This window comes from Oncorhynchus mykiss, chromosome 8, assembly GCF_013265735.2.
Source record: "Oncorhynchus mykiss isolate Arlee chromosome 8, USDA_OmykA_1.1, whole genome shotgun sequence".
Classification (NCBI taxonomy): domain Eukaryota; kingdom Metazoa; phylum Chordata; class Actinopteri; order Salmoniformes; family Salmonidae; genus Oncorhynchus; species Oncorhynchus mykiss.
This window is the reverse complement of record NC_048572.1, coordinates 30,314,281-30,331,551: the sequence shown is the minus strand read 5'-3', so window position 1 is coordinate 30,331,551 and position 17,271 is coordinate 30,314,281. Positions and strand designations below refer to the sequence as shown.

Here is a 17,271-nt window from a genome sequence, read left to right as displayed (position 1 = left end):
GATGTCCTGAGAGACATGCTGAACCTCTTTGTTTTCGTTTACCTTGACGATATCCTGATTTTTTCACCGTCACTCCAGATTCATGTTCAGCACGTTCGACGTGTCCTCCAGCGCCTTTTAGAGAATTGTCTTTTTGTGAAGGCTGAGAAGTGCTCTTTTCATGCCTCCTCCGTCACATTTCTCGGTTCTGTTATTTCCGCTGAAGGCATTAAGATGGATCCCGCTAAGGTCCAAGCTGTCATTGATTGGCCCGTCCCTAAGTCACGCGTCGAGTTGCAGCGCTTTCTCGGCTTCGCGAACTTCTATCGTCGTTTCATCCGTAATTTCGGTCAGGTGGCAGCCCCTCTCACAGCCCTTACTTCTGTCAAGACGTGCTTTAAGTGGTCCGTTTCCGCCCAGGGAGCTTTTGATCTCCTCAAGAATCGTTTTACATCCGCACCTATCCTTGTTACACCTGACGTCTCTAGACAGTTCATTGTCGAGGTTGACGCGTCAGAGGTGGGCGTGGGAGCCATTCTTTCTCAGCGCTCCTTCTCTGACGACAAGGTCCACCCTTGTGCGTATTTTTCTCATCGCCTGTCGCCGTCGGAACGTAACTATGATGTGGGAAACCGCGAACTGCTCGCCATCCGCTTAGCCCTAGGCGAATGGCGACAGTGGTTGGAGGGGGCGACCGTTCCTTTTGTCGTTTGGACTGACCATAGGAACCTTGAGTACATCCGTTCTGCCAAACGACTTAATGCGCGTCAGGCGCGCTGGGCGTTGTTTTTCGCTCGTTTCGAGTTCGTGATTTCTTATCGTCCGGGCTCTAAGAACACCAAGCCTGATGCTTTATCTCGTCTCTTCAGTTCTTCAGTAGCCTCCACTGACCCCGAGGGGATTCTCCCTGAGGGGCGTGTTGTCGGGTTGACTGTCTGGGGAATTGAGAGGCAGGTAAAGCAAGCACTCACTCAAACTCCGTCGCCGCGCGCTTGTCCCAGGAACCTTATTTTCGTTCCCGTTCCTACTCGTCTGGCCGTTCTTCAGTGGGCTCACTCTGCCAAGTTAGCCGGCCACCCTGGCGTTCGGGGTACGCTTGCTTCCATTCGCCAGCGCTTTTGGTGGCCCACCCGGGAGCATGACACGCGTCGCTTCATGGCTGCTTGTTCGGTCTGCGCGCAGACTAAGTCCGGTAACTCTCCTCCTGCCGGCCGTCTCAGGCCGCTTCCCATTCCCTCTCGACCGTGGTCTCACATCGCCTTAGATTTTGTCACCGGACTGCCTTCGTCAGCGGGGAAGACTGTTATTCTTACGGTTGTCGACAGGTTCTCTAAGGCGGCTCATTTTATTCCCCTTGCTAAGCTTCCTTCTGCTAAAGAGACGGCACAAATCATCATCGAGAATGTTTTCAGAATTCATGGCCTTCCGTCAGACGTCGTTTCGGACAGAGGTCCGCAATTCACGTCTCAATTTTGGAGGGAGTTTTGCCGTTTGATTGGGGCTTCCGTCAGTCTCTCTTCCGGCTTTCACCCCCAGTCTAACGGTCAAGCAGAACGGGCCAATCAGACTATTGGTCGCATCTTACGCAGTCTTTCTTTTCGCAACCCTGCGTCTTGGTCAGAACAGCTCCCCTGGGCAGAATACGCCCACAACTCGCTTCCTTCGTCTGCGACCGGGCTATCTCCTTTTCAGAGTAGCCTCGGGTACCAGCCTCCGCTGTTCTCATCTCAGTTCGCCGAGTCCAGCGTCCCCTCCGCTCAGGCTTTTGTCCAACGTTGCGAGCGCACCTGGAAGAGGGTCAGGTCTGCACTTTGCCGTTATAGGGCGCAGACTGTGAGGGCTGCTAATAAGCGTAGAACTAAGAGTCCTAGATATTGTCGCGGTCAGAGAGTTTGGCTCTCCACTCAGAACCTTCCCCTTAAGACCACTTCTCGCAAGTTGACCCCGCGGTTCATTGGTCCGTTCCGTATTTCTCGGATCATTAATCCTGTCGCAGTTCGACTTCTTCTTCCGCGATATCTTCGTCGCGTCCACCCGGTCTTCCATGTCTCCTGTGTCAAGCCCGTTCTTCGCGCCCCCGCTCGTCTTCCCCCCCCCCCATCCTTGTCGAGGGCGCACCCATCTACAGGGTCCGTAGGATTTTGGACATGCGTCCTCGGGGCCGTGGTCATCAGTACCTAGTAGATTGGGAGGGGTACGGTCCTGAGGAGAGGAGTTGGGTTCCCTCTCGGGACGTGCTGGACCGTGCGCTGATCGATGATTTCCTCCGTTGCCGCCAGGTTTCCTCCTCGAGTGCGCCAGGAGGCGCTCGGTGAGTGGGGGGGTACTGTCATGTACTGTCATGTTGTGTCTTGTTTCTGTCCTTTCCCTTCACCCTGTCTCCCTCTGCTGGTCGTTGTTAGGTTACCTTTTCTCCCCCTCTTTCCCCCAGCTGTGCCTTGTCTCCTCCTAACTACCTCGTCACCCCTTTTCCCACCTGTTCCCTTTTTCCCTCTGATTAGTCCTCTATATCTCTCTCTGTTTCTGCTCCTGTCTTTGTCGGATTCTTGTTTGTGTTGTTCATGCCTGAACCAGACTATCGTCATGTTTGCTGCAACCTTGTCCTGTCCTGTCGGAACCTGCCGGTCCATCTGAGCCTACGTTTTGTTTTGTTATTAAAGAAGCTCTGTTTACGTTAATTCGCTTTTGGGTCCTCATTCACGCACCGTAACAGACCTCCTTACCACATGTATGTCCATGTCTCCTCTATCTGTCTTCAAAAGCACCACCATATAACCTAAAATCAACAAAAATGTGAAATCCTAGAAGCATAATAATAACAGCTTCCATGTTGGATCAGCAGTGTGAAGATGGCTTTTGTGTTGCTTCAACTGGTTTTGGCTGTACATGAGGCTCCCTGAGTTAATGGTCTTCCAATAGCCTTTTGATGAATGTGTTTTATGGATGGAGCCAAGGCCAGGGCTTATCAAGCCACTTCCTCTTTCCTTCTCCACTGGAATATAAGTCACTATGAGAAGACTGTTATATACAGACCACCCCCTTGACCTCTATCTCTGGCCTCCTTAGAGGAGTTATGGACAAGGCAAGGGTGTAGCTCAGGCACACACACACACACACACACACACGCACACATGCACACACACACACACACACACACATGCACACACACACACGTATTCACTCGGTGTACACACACACATACCACACACACTGTTAACAAACACACAATGACACTATGCGTAAATACACACACACACACACACACACGTATTCACTCTGTATACACACACACACTGTTGACACTCACACAATAACACTGTGTGTAAATACACATTCTCACACACACACACACACACATCCATACACATCACATGAGTAGCGCTACTGTATTATTAATGTCACCACATTGGTCATGCAGAACAGCGTGAAAGCCCCCCACATTGTCGTTAGTCCTATCTGTAATCCAATTCACTAATGGATGCAGGATACAGCCCTCCACAGTGGGCTGGATCAATGAGTCCTTCCTAGTCTGTAGCACACTGTACTGTGGTCACTGCTCACATAGCCTTGAACAGAGATCCACTGTCTGTAGGTTAGATCTCTGTCTATGCTGTGGGTGTAGTACAGTGCTTGATGGGGTCTTCGCTACCGTAGCACGGTGGGTGTGTCTGTTCAGTACAATAGGTGTCTGCCTATGCCGGTGGTCCTCTGTAGCTCAGTCGTTTGAACATGGGGCTTGCGACGCCAGGATAGTGGGTTTGATTCCCGGGACCGGTGGCATGTACCACGTATGTGTCGCACGCATGACTGTAAGTCACTTTGGATAAAAGCGTCTGCTAAATCACATATATATTATTACAGTATATTTAAGCAATAAGGGGATGTACCACGGCTAAAGGCTGTTCCTACACAACGCAGCGTGGGGTGCCTGGCTACAGCTCTTAGCCGTGGTACATTGGCCATATACCACACACTCACAACTAAGGGCTGTTCTCAGGGCCGACGCGGAGTGAAGGGCCAGTAAAACAGCCCTTAGGAGGGAGTTATTGACAATAATTCCCTGGTTTGAGGGCCTTATTGCTTCTTATTGCTTGTCATTGTTTCATTTGAGAAACTTTACAGTCTAGTCACGTATAGGCTGCATGGCATGGTGGAGATCGCACAAAAAAAACAACTGCTACATTGTTGCACAGGTCGGAGAGGAAGAGGGCAAGATTTAGACCAGCTGTTGCAAACCAAATGCTAGGCTAGTGGCATTTTTTACAGGGGAGATTAAGTTTATGAATTGCCCGGCTGGGCAGTGGGATAGTGGATGCACACTGATCATTCAAATGGAACCGTGAACAGGCATTATCGTGGTGAGTAAACCAATCAGCATCCAGGATTTTCTTTAAAATAATCTTAGTTGATTATTTGATATATTTTTACATGTGATAAGGCCACACAGGGACACCTGTGATAATCTGAAGTAGCCAAACATGCCACCAGATGTCATGTGACAAAAAAATTAAACTTGACAGTTACCAGAAATATACCCTCCCTTTGCAACCCTAGGTTTGTCCTAAATAGCAGCCTAATCTCTATATAGTGCACACAGGACCATATGAGCCCTGGTCAAAAGCAGTGCACTATATAGGGAATATGGTGCCATTTAGGACAAAGAGGGACTGTGGTCATTGGTACAGTAGCCTTCTACAGTGGATGTCTGTTCAGTACTGTCAAGGTCTGTCTATGCCGTGTCTATGCTGTGTCTATGCCGTGTCTATGCTGTGTCTATGCCGTGTCTATGCCGTGTGTGTGTAGTGTCTGCGGCCTGATGGCACTGGCTGCTTCCCAATGGCGTGGCGGTGGTTTTAGTAAGTGTATAAAACAGAGTGTGTGTGGTCGGGGGCCGACAGCGGTAATGTCCTCTGGCTCAGGGCGCTGTTGGACCAGGCTGCCAAGCGGCCCTCCCTCCCTTCCCACCTTCCCACTGTCGACAGGGGATTTGTGTGTGTGTGTTTTGGACGGCACTCAGAGGATCTGTACCTACTCTGTCTCCCACTACCCCCTCTGGCACACACACTAATTTCTGAGAATGTCACCAGAGGCGTGGAGGTGTGTGTGTGTGTGGGGGGGGGGGGGGGGGGTCTGGATGGGGGAGTGTGTGTTTGTGTGTGCGCTTGTGTGCATGCCAACTAAGGCTAGTGTGAGAAAGAAACCTTAACTGAGTGTTTTCTGTGGGCGTGTGTGTGTTTTTTTGTTTCTGCATATTTTCCTCCAAGTCTGTGCCCTGCTGTAAGTGAAGGCAAACAGGCAGTAGGCAGCAGGCAGATGTGGGTCTCTGCTCTTGGGCTGTGTAGAGCCTGCTCTTGTTTTACAGCCTGTACCATAAAGGCTTTATTCTCCTGTGGAAGGCATAGACATGGGCTCTCAAACTCATACACCTGTGTGTGTGTGTGTGTGTGTGTGTGTGTGTGTGTGTGTGTGTGTGTGTGTGTGTGTGTGTGTGTGTGTGTGTGTGTGTGTGTGTGTGTGTGTGTGTGTGTGTGTGTGTGTGTGTGTGTGTGTGTGTGTGTGTGTTTGCGTTTGCGTGTGTTTGCGCGTGTGTGTGCGCGTGTGTGTGCGCGTGCGTGTGTGTGCGTGCGTGCGTGCGTGAGGCTGGGGTAACAGCACTGATTGTGAGTGTATGATAACCCTCCTCCAGCACAGGGAGGCTCGTAAAAGTGACTCCTCCTCCTCGGACCACTCGACGTGTGGAGGATTTATGAGATGCACTGAGAGAGAGAGTTGAGGGAAAAATAGAGAGGAGGGAGTGAGAGAGGGAGAGGGAGAGAAGGGGACAGAGAGAGGGTTGATGGAGAGAAGGGGGGTAGGGTAGGGGACGATGAAACAGAGGAAGAGAAAGAGAAACAAGCTACATTTTGAGGTATATCCTGAGCGTCATAGCAGTGCCTTGCCTCGGTACTAAGGCCTCTGCTGCACTGGCTGTCTGTCTGCCTCTCTTTCTCTGTGTCGGTCTGTCCATTTCTGTCCTTACACTGTCTTCAAAATGTGTGTGTAAGCCCACAAGCATTCGTCATATCACTCAGTCACAGTAATTGTACTCCCTCTGCTACTCTGCTACTGCTCCAATCAGTAGAGAGAGAAGAGGGAGAGAGCAAAAGAGAGAGAGGGAGAGAGAGAGGGAGAGGGATAGAGGTAGAAAGAGAGAGAGAGAGAGAGAGAGAGAGAGAGAGAGAGAGAGAGAAAGAAGAGAGAGTAGAGGGACAAGGGATGGAGAGTGTCAGCCCCTCTACCATGTGCTGACAGACAGGCAGACACTCACATGGGCGCTGCACACCCACACCACCCCCTCCTTCTTATTCTGTCACTCCTCCTCTCCCTCTTTCTGTCTCTCTGTTGCTTTTCCTCCTGTTCTCCTTCTCGTGCACGCTGCTTCTCTGTTGCTCTTCCTCCCTAACTGTACTCTCTCTGTCTCTCTCTGCTTGCTCTGTCGCTCACACACACTCTCAGATTGCCTGTGTGTGTGTGTGTGTGTGCTCGTGTGCACATGTTGAAGAGCTCGCTCAGTGCTGACTCCACTCTGAGGATGGTAAGTAGTGTCTTTCCTCCTTTGGTTTGAGAGTGTGTTTCTGGACTGTGTTGTTGGGAGTGTGTATGATGGAGGATACTGTCTGTACATGAATTAGAGTGTTTACTGTCAGTATTTGTGTCGTGTGCCTGTGTGTGTGTGTGTGTGTACTGCATGCGCACGTGTGCGTCTACACGCATGGCCCAGTGTGTGTGGTCTGATGATGATGATGATGGTGATGATGATGGTTAGCCATAAACACGTACGCAGCGATGATGAGTCTGTGTGAAGGTAGGAAGTGCACAGGGATGAGAGAGGAGAGGGCGGGGGAGGGGACATGCGTACGTTGACTGCGGGGCTGGGGTGAGGAGGAGGGAAGAAGGGGAGGAGGGGGAGGTGCAGGACTCACGTGCCTAGCGTGGTGGCCGTGTCGCTGCAGTATTCAAGAGAGAGTGAGAGACTGAGGGTTACATAAAGGCAGAGGGGAGGAGAGGGAGACAGAGACAGGCAGCTCCACTGGGCTCCATAGTTCCTCTGAGCCAGGGCCCTAGAGTAGGGTCCAGAATCGGAGCTGTTAGGGAACTGGATGGATGGAGAAATGGAAGGTATATACTGCAATACAGACAGTACACTGTCTATTTAAAGACCAACAATGGCTCAAGATGCAGTGACACATGAACTCATAGATCTGGAAATTACAATGCAGTTTCTTACTGTAAAATTAAAAATGTAAATTCCTATGAAGTGTTGAATGGAATGTAATGGAATCAGGGTTGGGCGATATCCAGATTTTCATATCATCATACCGTCCTTCTCTCATCCTGAGATTTATGGTATTACCGGCTTAGTACACAAAGGGGCGACAAAAAAAACGCAAATATGCTAACGAGCGCAAACGAAAATGAACTAATTGCAAAGACAGGGAACCCAGCTCATAAAGTTATACATATGTAGGTAGGAGCTACTGAATGTCATTCTTGGTGAGTTTAGACATTTACAAGCGGGTATGAACGAGAGACATTGTGGCGATGAACAGCGTTTTGACACATGCTTGTCTGAATGAAGAACCGTACTGGCACTGAGACAGCATGTGTACACGCTGTGTCTGTGTGGACTCTGGAGTCGCTGGGGCAACAGGTCTGCCTGGTCTGATTGGAGAAGAGAGGGGAGGAGCAGACAGGCCGACAACTGAGTGGACAAAAAAACACAAGGAAATCAAGATACAGATAGCTCATGCAAAGGGCTTTGACTTCCCAAACACGGCAGAAAGCTAAAACAATATGACGCCCCGTCACCTCATTAATTCAGGCACTTGCATAGAAAACTTGAAAGTTAAACATGAACGCAGAATTCTGTTTTTCACACAGGAAATAATTATAAAACACATGAGAAATATATTGATGCCAGATGTAAAATGTTTCAGTTTGTGCTTCAGATGAGAATTCACCAACAGGCATTATACCAGCACACTCTGACTGATATGGAGCTACTTTTCTTGGTGTTAATAGCCTACTTTTCTACGGTAAAATGAAAGATTAACTTTAAGCAAAACAGTAGGAAATGTACCTGGCTACATTCTTTCTATGATAAGCATTATCTTCAGAGCTTGTGCTGTTAGGTCACCTAAACTGGAACATGCTTAACACCCCGACCATCCAACAATCTAAGCTTGATGCCCTTAAACCCACACAAATTTTCAATGAACCTACCAGGTACAACCCCAAATCCGTAAACACGGGCACCCTCATAGATATCATCCTAACCAACCTGCCCTCCAAATACACCTCTGCTGTCTTCAACCAGGAGCAGGCCTTTCTAATCTACCTGGCCCGGGTATCCTGGAAGGATATTGACCTCATTCCGTCAGTAGAGGATGCCTGGTTATTTTTTTAGGTGCTTTCCTCACCATCTTAAATAAGCACGCCCCATTCCTATTTTGCAACAAAGCATCTTCACTCATGCTGCCAAACATACCCTAGTAAAACTGAATATCCTACCGATCCATGACTTCAGGGATGTCATTTACAAAATAACACTCTACTCAGCAAATTGGATGCAGTCTATCACAGTGCCATCCGTTTTGTCACCAAAGCCCCCTATACTACCCACCACTGCGACCTGTATGCTCTCAATGGCTGGCCCTCGCTTCGTATTCGTCGCCAAACCAACTGGCTCCAGGTCATCTATAAGTCTTTGCTAGGTAAAGCCCCGCCTTACCTCAGCTCACTGGTCACCATGGCAGCACCCGCCCATAGCACGCGCTCCAGCAGGTATATTTCACTGGTCACCTCCAAAGCCAATTCCTCCTTTGGCCGCCTTTCCTTCCAGTTCTCTCCTGCAATGATTGGAATGAACTGCAAAAATCACTGAAGCTGGAGACTCATATCTCCCTCACTAGCTTTAAGCACCAGCTGTCAGAGCAGCTCACAGATCGCTGCACCTGTACATAGCTCATCTGTAAATAGCCCATCCAATTACCTCATCCCCATACTGTTTTTATTTTATTTATTTTGCTGCTTTGCACCCCAGTATCTCTACTTGCACACTCATCTTTTGCACATCTATCACTCCAGTGTTTAATTGGAATATTGTAATTACTTCACCACTATGGCCTATGTATTGCCTTACCTCCCTTATCTTACCTCATTTGCATACATTGTGTACAGACTTTTTCTATTGTATGTTATGACTGTAGGTTTGTTTATTCCATGTGTAACTCTGTGACGTTGTTTGTGTCACACTGCTTTGCTTTATCTTGGGCTGGTCGCAGTTGCAAATGAGAACTTGTTCTCAACTAGCCTACCTGGTGAAATAAAGGTGAAATAAATTGTGAAATAAAATTAAACATGATGTCCATGCATCATTTTTGCCAAAAATACCATTTATTTTTCATTGTAAGCTCATTTACTTGTGAGGCTGTCAGCCAAATAGCGTAGCACTTCTGTTGGCATCTGATGAAAATGAAGCTATTTCCGGACCAATGTGTTGCACTGATGGGTTTTCGGGGGAACTTCAACTTTAGCTGCATCTCCCTGATCCGTCTATTGAAGCAAAACAACACACTGTTGGGTTTCAAAATAAACTATGACCTCTGTTAATACACAGCTCCCTCTCTCTCTTGTTGTACCATTTACAAACAAACACATGAAAGAAGTTCTGAGAAACCACAGTAAGCTTCATAATATAAAATCATGTGAAAGGTGAAAGGTGAAATGAAGAGCACAATCTGCTTTATCTCCTAACGTATTGCACAAGTTGACTGCAGGCATTTACATAAAAAGTATATATTTAAATGTATTGGAAGAACTTCAAAGAAATATTTTCAGCGGTATTGACGCTATTGAAAAGCCATCCAGTGGCTACTTCCAAATACCCCGGTATATACAGTATACAACCCAAGCCTAAATGGAATGTGTACTGTATAGGCCGTCCTTGGTTTCGTGAGGCCGTAATGAGACGAGAGTAGAAGATTTGATCAAGGTGAAAGCTCCACTTTTGTCTCTGCTGGAGACACAGCCGTACCTGTATATGTTTGGCTCTGAATCTCTGTAGTCCAATGGCTTTAGATCACAATTAGGGAACATGTTACACACAGAGTCCAGATTATTATGCGTGTGTGTGTGTGTGTGTGCGTGTACGTGTGTGTGTGTGTGTGTGTGTGTGTGTGTGTGTGTGCAAATATTTCCAAATGTGTGGGTGCTTGCATGCTTGTATGTACAGTAAGTCTGTATTCTTGTGCATTGTTTCCAGTATTTTTGTCCTCACTTACTCCTGCCGTCTTGCTCTGAGTTTGCCTGCGGGGGTAGTACCCTAGCCTAGCCTAGAAAACGATCAGAAAACAGAGACCATTCAACAGTGTCAGAGACAGAAACCGAGTGGAGTGGATGAGACTGAATGGAGGCTCTGCGTTGACCCACTGCATTCAAAGTACCGTAGCGCTGTTCATTCACCACGTGGGCCCATGCAAACCATTGAGACTGGTGGGCAGACCCAGAGAACCATGAACACACACACACACACACACACACACACACACACACACACACACACACACACACACACACACACACACACACACACACACACTCTACTGCGTTACCCCCTTCCCTCCACTGCACCACTCTCACTAGCTCATGGTTTACCACTACAATAGGACGTATTATAATTTCTACATGGAGCATACAGCAGCTGCAGCCTTTTGAATTGAAAAGCCGAGAGGATTTGATGTGCAAACATCCCTTCGCTCTGGTCACTATTCCATTGTGCATTCCTGCCACAGCCTCATGCGGTCTTTCCCTCACAATTCCCAGAGTGGCAGTTTAGAGTGGATCTCTCAGACTGTTAGACTTATAGGCTGAATTGGAAATGGCACCCTGTTTCCTATGTAGTGCACTATGTTTGACCAGAGCCTTATGGGCCCTGGTCAAAACTAGTGCACTATATAGGGAATAGAGTGCCATTTAATGCGCAGTCTAAGTAATAGATGATTTTAAAGGCTTCTGAAGATGCTTGGTGTTAGAATATCAAGGTTGGCCGAGGCATACTGGTCAGATTTTTTGAGGAATTAGAGGGGAGCAGTTGTTTGCTGGTCTGCCATTGGTCATTTTGGAGGGCAATGGTTTTCTGGTCTGTCATTGGTCAGTGTTGGAGAGGGCAGTAGTTTTTTGCTCAGTCATTGGTCAGTGTTGGAGAGGGCAGTAGTTTTCTGGTCAGTCATTGGTCATTTTGGAGGGCAGTGGGTTTTCTGGTCAGTCATTGGTCACTGTCGGAGAGGGCAGTGGTTTACTGGTCTGTCATTGGTCAGCTTTTGAGGGCAGTGTTTGTCTAGTCTGTCATTGGCCAAATGAGTGTTTGTGTGGGCTACAATAGATTGAAATACTTGTACTTATGTACTTAATGAGGTTATCATCATAAAATAAAATAGGATTTTCCTTAAATATGTCATTGAATGGATCCCCACATCACATTGTCCCCTCCCATTCATCAGGCTACAGAGCAGCTAGGGATAGACTGGTCTGAGGTCTACAGTTAAGTCTACAGATCAAACAGGGGATAGACAGTTATGGGTATGGTAATGCGTTAGTTTGTAATATGTTCTCTATGTAAAAATCATGAGCCTCCGAGTGGCGCAGCAGTCTAAGGCACTGCATCTCAGTGCAAGAGGCGTCACTATAGTACCTGGTTTGAATCCAGGCTGTATCACATCCGGCTGTGATTGGGAGTCCCATAGTGTGGCGCACAATTGGCCCAGCGTTGCCCGGGTTTGGCTGGAGTAGGCCGTCGTTGTAAATAAGAATTTGTTCTTATCTGACTTGCCTAGCTCAATAAAGGTTCAAAAATAAATAAACACCCAAACTATTTCGTAGAGTAAGTTGCTGATTAACGGAGGGTAAACTGTCACACAAATGAACTGTTTCTATGTACAAAATCTTTCCTACGGTAAGTAAAGGTTTTGGGGATTTGCTGTGGGTCATGCACTCAGACATGCAGACACTACACATTCATTCTCACAGGCACGGAGTATCTCACACACGCACGCACACACACACACACACACACACACACACAAAATCAATAAATCAACAAAATAGACGGTCAATGCAACAATTCCAATATATCAAATTGATCAATGTAACTGTGCTCTCCTCTGGTCCTCAGTCAGGAGTCTCAGCTTTACCTTGTTGTCCTGTACTGTACTATATGTGTCATAAAGCCTCACCCTCGGCTGTGCTGACTTACCTGAGACAGACACACTGATGCTGCATTCATGTGGAAACTAGGAACTGGGAAACTGGGGGTACAACAACGCTACCCGAGTTTCCCACTTGAACTTAACACTTGGAAGGCAATTTTGAATAATGTCTTGATGCATCTGAGCTGTTTTATGGCAGTGTTGGTCTTGAATATGCGATAATTCTGATACCGCATGAACACGGCATGAGACAGTGGCGCTGTCTGTCTCAGTGTCTGTCTGTCTGTCTGTCTGTCTGGCTTCTGGCTGTGTTAACCCTGTTCTTTTCTCCCCTTCTCCTCCTCCTCCTCCTCCTTCTCTCTTGTGGCACCAGGCGCGGCTCCCCTCCTGTTCATCCACCCTAAGCATTGCTGAGGTACTCTTGCAAGCCTACTAAGGAATCGCCATGGCCACCGTCGTCATGACGTCGTCATGGCATCGTCATGGCATCGGTTACCATGGTCCCCCCTCCTCGTTCACCTGGCATGTTTGCGCAGTCACTCCATCCCTCCTTCCTTCTTCCTTCTTCCTCTGTTTTGCATAATGTTCATCCTCCTTCTTCCCTTTATCTGTGTGTCTGCCCTGCATGCTGCCCCTGCCTAGGTGGAAGGACACAGTCGTCTCTCGGAGTACTGCAAATCCCAGAATCCTTTGCATTTTTTAAATCTCTTCCTGTATCAGAGTATGTACAGGCCTTTTGACCAGTTTCATGTTAACATCTGGACCATAGTGTAATCGAACGCATCATATCGTCTGAGATACCATAAATTGTATCTAATGGAATCCCTCCCTCCCCACACACAGCTCCACTCACGTCATCACCTCACCACCCACTCACAACTCCTGCCATGTGACATGTGACTCAGTGACGTTCCAAATACAGTGTTAGAGTTGAAACGTCACGGTAACCGCCTCGCTGTGCGGCGGCAGCGGTGCTTGTACCAACAGTGCATTGCTCTACCCTTCAGCTGGTTTTTGAGGTAGGCTTGTGACAACATCTCTAACAGGCACCTCTCCTGTGCTTCATTTATTGTTAGTGAGATTGATGATTGGGAAGGGATATGGTATCTATCTACAATAGATGGGCAGTGGGAGGACACAATAGATCTCCTGTAAGTAACATCTATTTATAAAAATAAATAGAAAAGTTGGACATTAATGCAGTTAAAATGAGCATAAAATAGTCCTGTATACATTGTTTCTGGAATGTTCCATGCTCCCTGACTGTCTAGCTTTCATTTCAGTGATTAGTGAGCTGGACACAGTCAACTGGATGAATGTAGGTCCCTTTTCATTCTACACATTTGGTTTTAGTCATGTTAAAGTATATTGAGTTCGTTCGTTCCCCCCCTAAATGTATTTTTGCAAAATATGTCAAATGTCAAAAATTGGGCCACCTCGTGGGCCGGATCTGCAAAACCACATGTTTGACACTCCAGCTCCAATGGCTCGGATGCAATCAGTTTCATAAACCAATGTTTTGACAGCTAAGCACAGGCCTTCAGTAAGGTTTCATCTGATTTAGGGTCAGCTTTCTCTATCCTTGCAGCAACCAATAATGTGAGTTATAACTGACCTTGGATCATTTTAGAGCGAAGATACAGGAATCGTATGTCAAGCACTGAAGAGAAAAGAGGCACATTTCCACCAGTACACCAACACAAACAAATCTAATATCACTCTCCTCCGCTCACTAACACTAACTCACTCTCACACCCATGATAAACGTGCTCTAGGTTGGAGCAAAAAGTTGCCATCACATTATTTGGTCACTATTTCATCAATGTTTGGTTCTTTATTGTCAGAATATTGGTTGTTTTGGAGTCAGTGGTCTTTTTTATTGTTGTTTGAACTGATTTCTGTATGTGTCACCTCAGGAGTCCTGAGTTGTGTGTGTGTGTGTGTGTGTGTGTGTGTGTGTGTGTGTGTGTGTGTGTGTGTGTGTGTGTGTGTGTGTGTGTGTGTGTGTGTGTGTGTGTGTGTGTGTGTGTGTGTGTGTTTGTGTGTGTGTGTGTGCCAGGCCACAACTATGTGTACTATTGTACTGTACCAGGACATTTGAGTGTGTGTGTACCAATATGGGACGTGTGTGTGATGCATGATGGCGTGTGTGAAGGCGAGTGACCTATCCTGTGGCTTCCTCCAGGCCTCACGGAGAGAGTTCAGGGCTCACCTGGATGAGGTCATCACGCTCAAGTCAAGGTACTCTACCTTGGACCAGGTAAACCCCCTTACATTCTTCCTACCCTTCCTCTATACCGGCATGCAGGCCTCGCTCCTCACCATAGGCACAGTCACCACACAGCACTAGGGCCTCAGAGAAACCAAAGACACCTGTTAGAGACCCCTGACAGACATCCATAGGTACGTAGACAGACAGGGGAGGTGCCTGGATCCACAGCCCACAGAGGGCTCGCCATCTCAGGCAGCCTGCTCTCGGCGGCTCCCCTGTGTGGTGATGCAGTACTGGAGCTCATCTACCGGAAAGATAGCGAGAGACTGTAGGGAAGAGAGGGAGGAGAGGCAGGAGAGGCAGGAAGGACACGTCGGATGTATTGCCATAGGGGAGCAACACGCAATATGGAAGGTTCCAGTAGGAATTTGGCTCACAGAGTAGTATGGGTAATGTAGTCTTTCTAGGCGTTTTGGCTTGATCTGTTCATACCAATACCTCTCTCTCACCAGGCATTTTAGCAAATCCAAGTAGGCTTGGAGATAGAGTGTTCAGTACATTCCCTTCTCAGGCCTCTCTAGAACTCCACCAGCGTTCATTCTCTCTCCTCCGTCACCCATCTAGTCTGTGTGTGTGTGTTGGCAGCTGGGCAGCATTTCTTGTAGCGTTTTTGTATGTGTTGTCGTGCTTTTGTTCATGTCTAAGAGAAGATGTGCACATCAATGTCCTTGTACCAGAGCATAGCTGTGTGTGTGTGTGTGTGTGTGTGTGTGTGTGTGTGTGTGTGTGTGTGTGTGTGTGTGTGTGTGTGTGTGTGTGTACCACAGTAGCTTGCACTCAGTTTAGCCAGAGGAAGTGCTGTCAGGGGACGTCACTCCTACGTGATGCTCGTCCCTCTCCGCAGGAATAGACCCTTGAGTAGTGTAGTGAGGCATCTCTCACCCCCCTCGCTCTCTCCCTCCCTCGCTGCCCCCTCTCCCCCTCCGTCCCCCTTAGCTCTTTCTCTCGCAAGTAAGTGTTGTCTTTTGAGGGCCACAGAAGCATTTGTCCCCTCCTTCCCAACTCTGTCACTATCATCTCTTCCATCCCTTTCTCCCGTGGGACAGAGTGGTGCTAGAAGGGTTTTTGAACTCCTCCTCTCCTGTCACACCTCTCCTTTCCTCTACTCTCCTTTCCTCTCCTCTCCAAAATAACCTGGTTTTCACACCTGCCTTGGAAGTCTGGAGAAGTTTTTATAGCAAAAGAAACGGTTTGAATGAACCATAGGATTTTGATTGGATGTTACATTTCAAGAACCCTCCCCACATGGCCGTTGGTGCTACGCGTTATGTTCGTCACTGTTTTCATACCGGATAGGAAACATATTGCAGTGAGTTGATCTGTGTGCTAGTATGCAACATTGCAGAAAGTGGTAAAAAACCTGGAGGAAAAAGTGAATTGTGTCTATACACAATCAGCATCCAGTATGTGGACCCATATTCTCCCGTCTTTCCTCATGTCCTGTTGCACCTACTGCCCTAATCTAGTGAGCATCTCTGGAGCTCCGCCCAAGCAAGACATTTGATTGTTTTGATATGTTGTGATGCGTCACTGATTTACAGCGGGTTCCAAGTCCCACCCCTATTTAGCAATTTTTCTTCCCCGGGCTTCCCATGTAAGGATGAGGCTACTCCTCCCGTTCTCTGCTCCCCTCCCTGCCCCATGTCACATCCCTCTCCTCTTCCTCTCCTCCGAAATCCCCCTTTGCATAATTTGTCGGACAGCGCATTTGTTTTTTGCTGAGCCCAGCACAGAAACACAGGAACAGTGGCTGTTCCCTCGTCCCCACGAGCCGCTTCTTTACCTCGTCCGTTATTGGCCAATTCATTTCCCCTAGGCAGCGGTAAGCTTAGCGACATTCGTGGCTCGCCGTAGCCGTCCACTCCGAGACCTTTCTCCCTGACCCGGCCTCCGTGCTCGCCACTCGCTATTCCACATGCGCCCCCTCCGCCATTGATCTCTGTGGACGATCGCCATGACAACCCGCCGTCAGGCCGTTTCCGCGGCGACTATCGGGTTGCCGTGGAAAGCAATTATGGTTGTTTTCTGTGTGTGTGTGTGTGTGTGTGTGTGTGTGTGTGTGTGTGTGTGTGTGTGTGTGTGTGTGTGTGTGTGTATGTGCGTGCGTGCGTGCGTGCGTGTATATGTGTGTGTGTGTGTGTGTGTGTGTGTGTGTGTGTGTGTGTGTGTGTGTGTGTGTGTGTGTGTGTGTATTCTGTTCCATTAAGGTTCAGTTTAATAGGCTGGTGTATAGTCAGGGTTTTGCCCAAGGGTAGGCATAATGCTGCAGGGCCTAAGAGCTCTGCTACACACACACACAGACAGACACACACACAGACAGGCACACACACAGACAGACACACACACAGACAGACACACACACAGACATGCACACACACATGGACACATAGCGTACTCACATGGACACAAGCAAACACACCTTTCAATCAGTTCTACTACACACACAGCATACTCATACGTGATATATAAACACTCTCATTCAGTGCAGCTCACATGTTCTTCAAAACAGTCAATGGCAGCCGTCCCAGTCACAAATACACCTACACACATACACCTACACACATACACCTACACACACTCCTGGCACAAGTATCGCTACAGTGCAGTGTGCCTCAAATAGACTTTCAGTAATTCCTTCTTTTGAATTACACTGTTGGGCATGAAGTCATATTCACTTTTTACACACTGCAGTGTATGCGTGCGTGCGTGCGTGTGTGTATCTTTGTCTGTGTGTCTGTGTCTGTGTGCGTGTGTGTGTGTGTGTGTGTGTGCGTG

The 17,271-nt window shown here is 47.9% G+C and overlaps 1 protein-coding gene across 14 annotated transcripts in view; it reads left to right on the top strand.

Annotated features, from left to right (window-relative positions):
* LOC110529226 (gephyrin) overlaps window positions 1-17,271 on the top strand; it is a 127,162-nt gene that overhangs the window by 88,061 nt on the left and 21,830 nt on the right. For 9 of the 14 annotated variants that reach the window (XM_036985263.1, XM_036985260.1, XM_036985265.1 and 6 more), the window contains exons 9-10: window positions 12,598-12,639; window positions 14,410-14,484. The exons of 3 other annotated variants lie outside the window; for them this stretch is intronic. In XM_036985263.1, coding sequence (XP_036841158.1) covers window positions 12,598-12,639; window positions 14,410-14,484 — 117 coding nt within the window. The remainder of the gene's footprint in view (window positions 1-12,597; window positions 12,640-14,409; window positions 14,485-17,271) is intronic. 2 more of the 14 variants (XM_036985266.1, XM_036985264.1) reach the window with 1 other exon arrangement.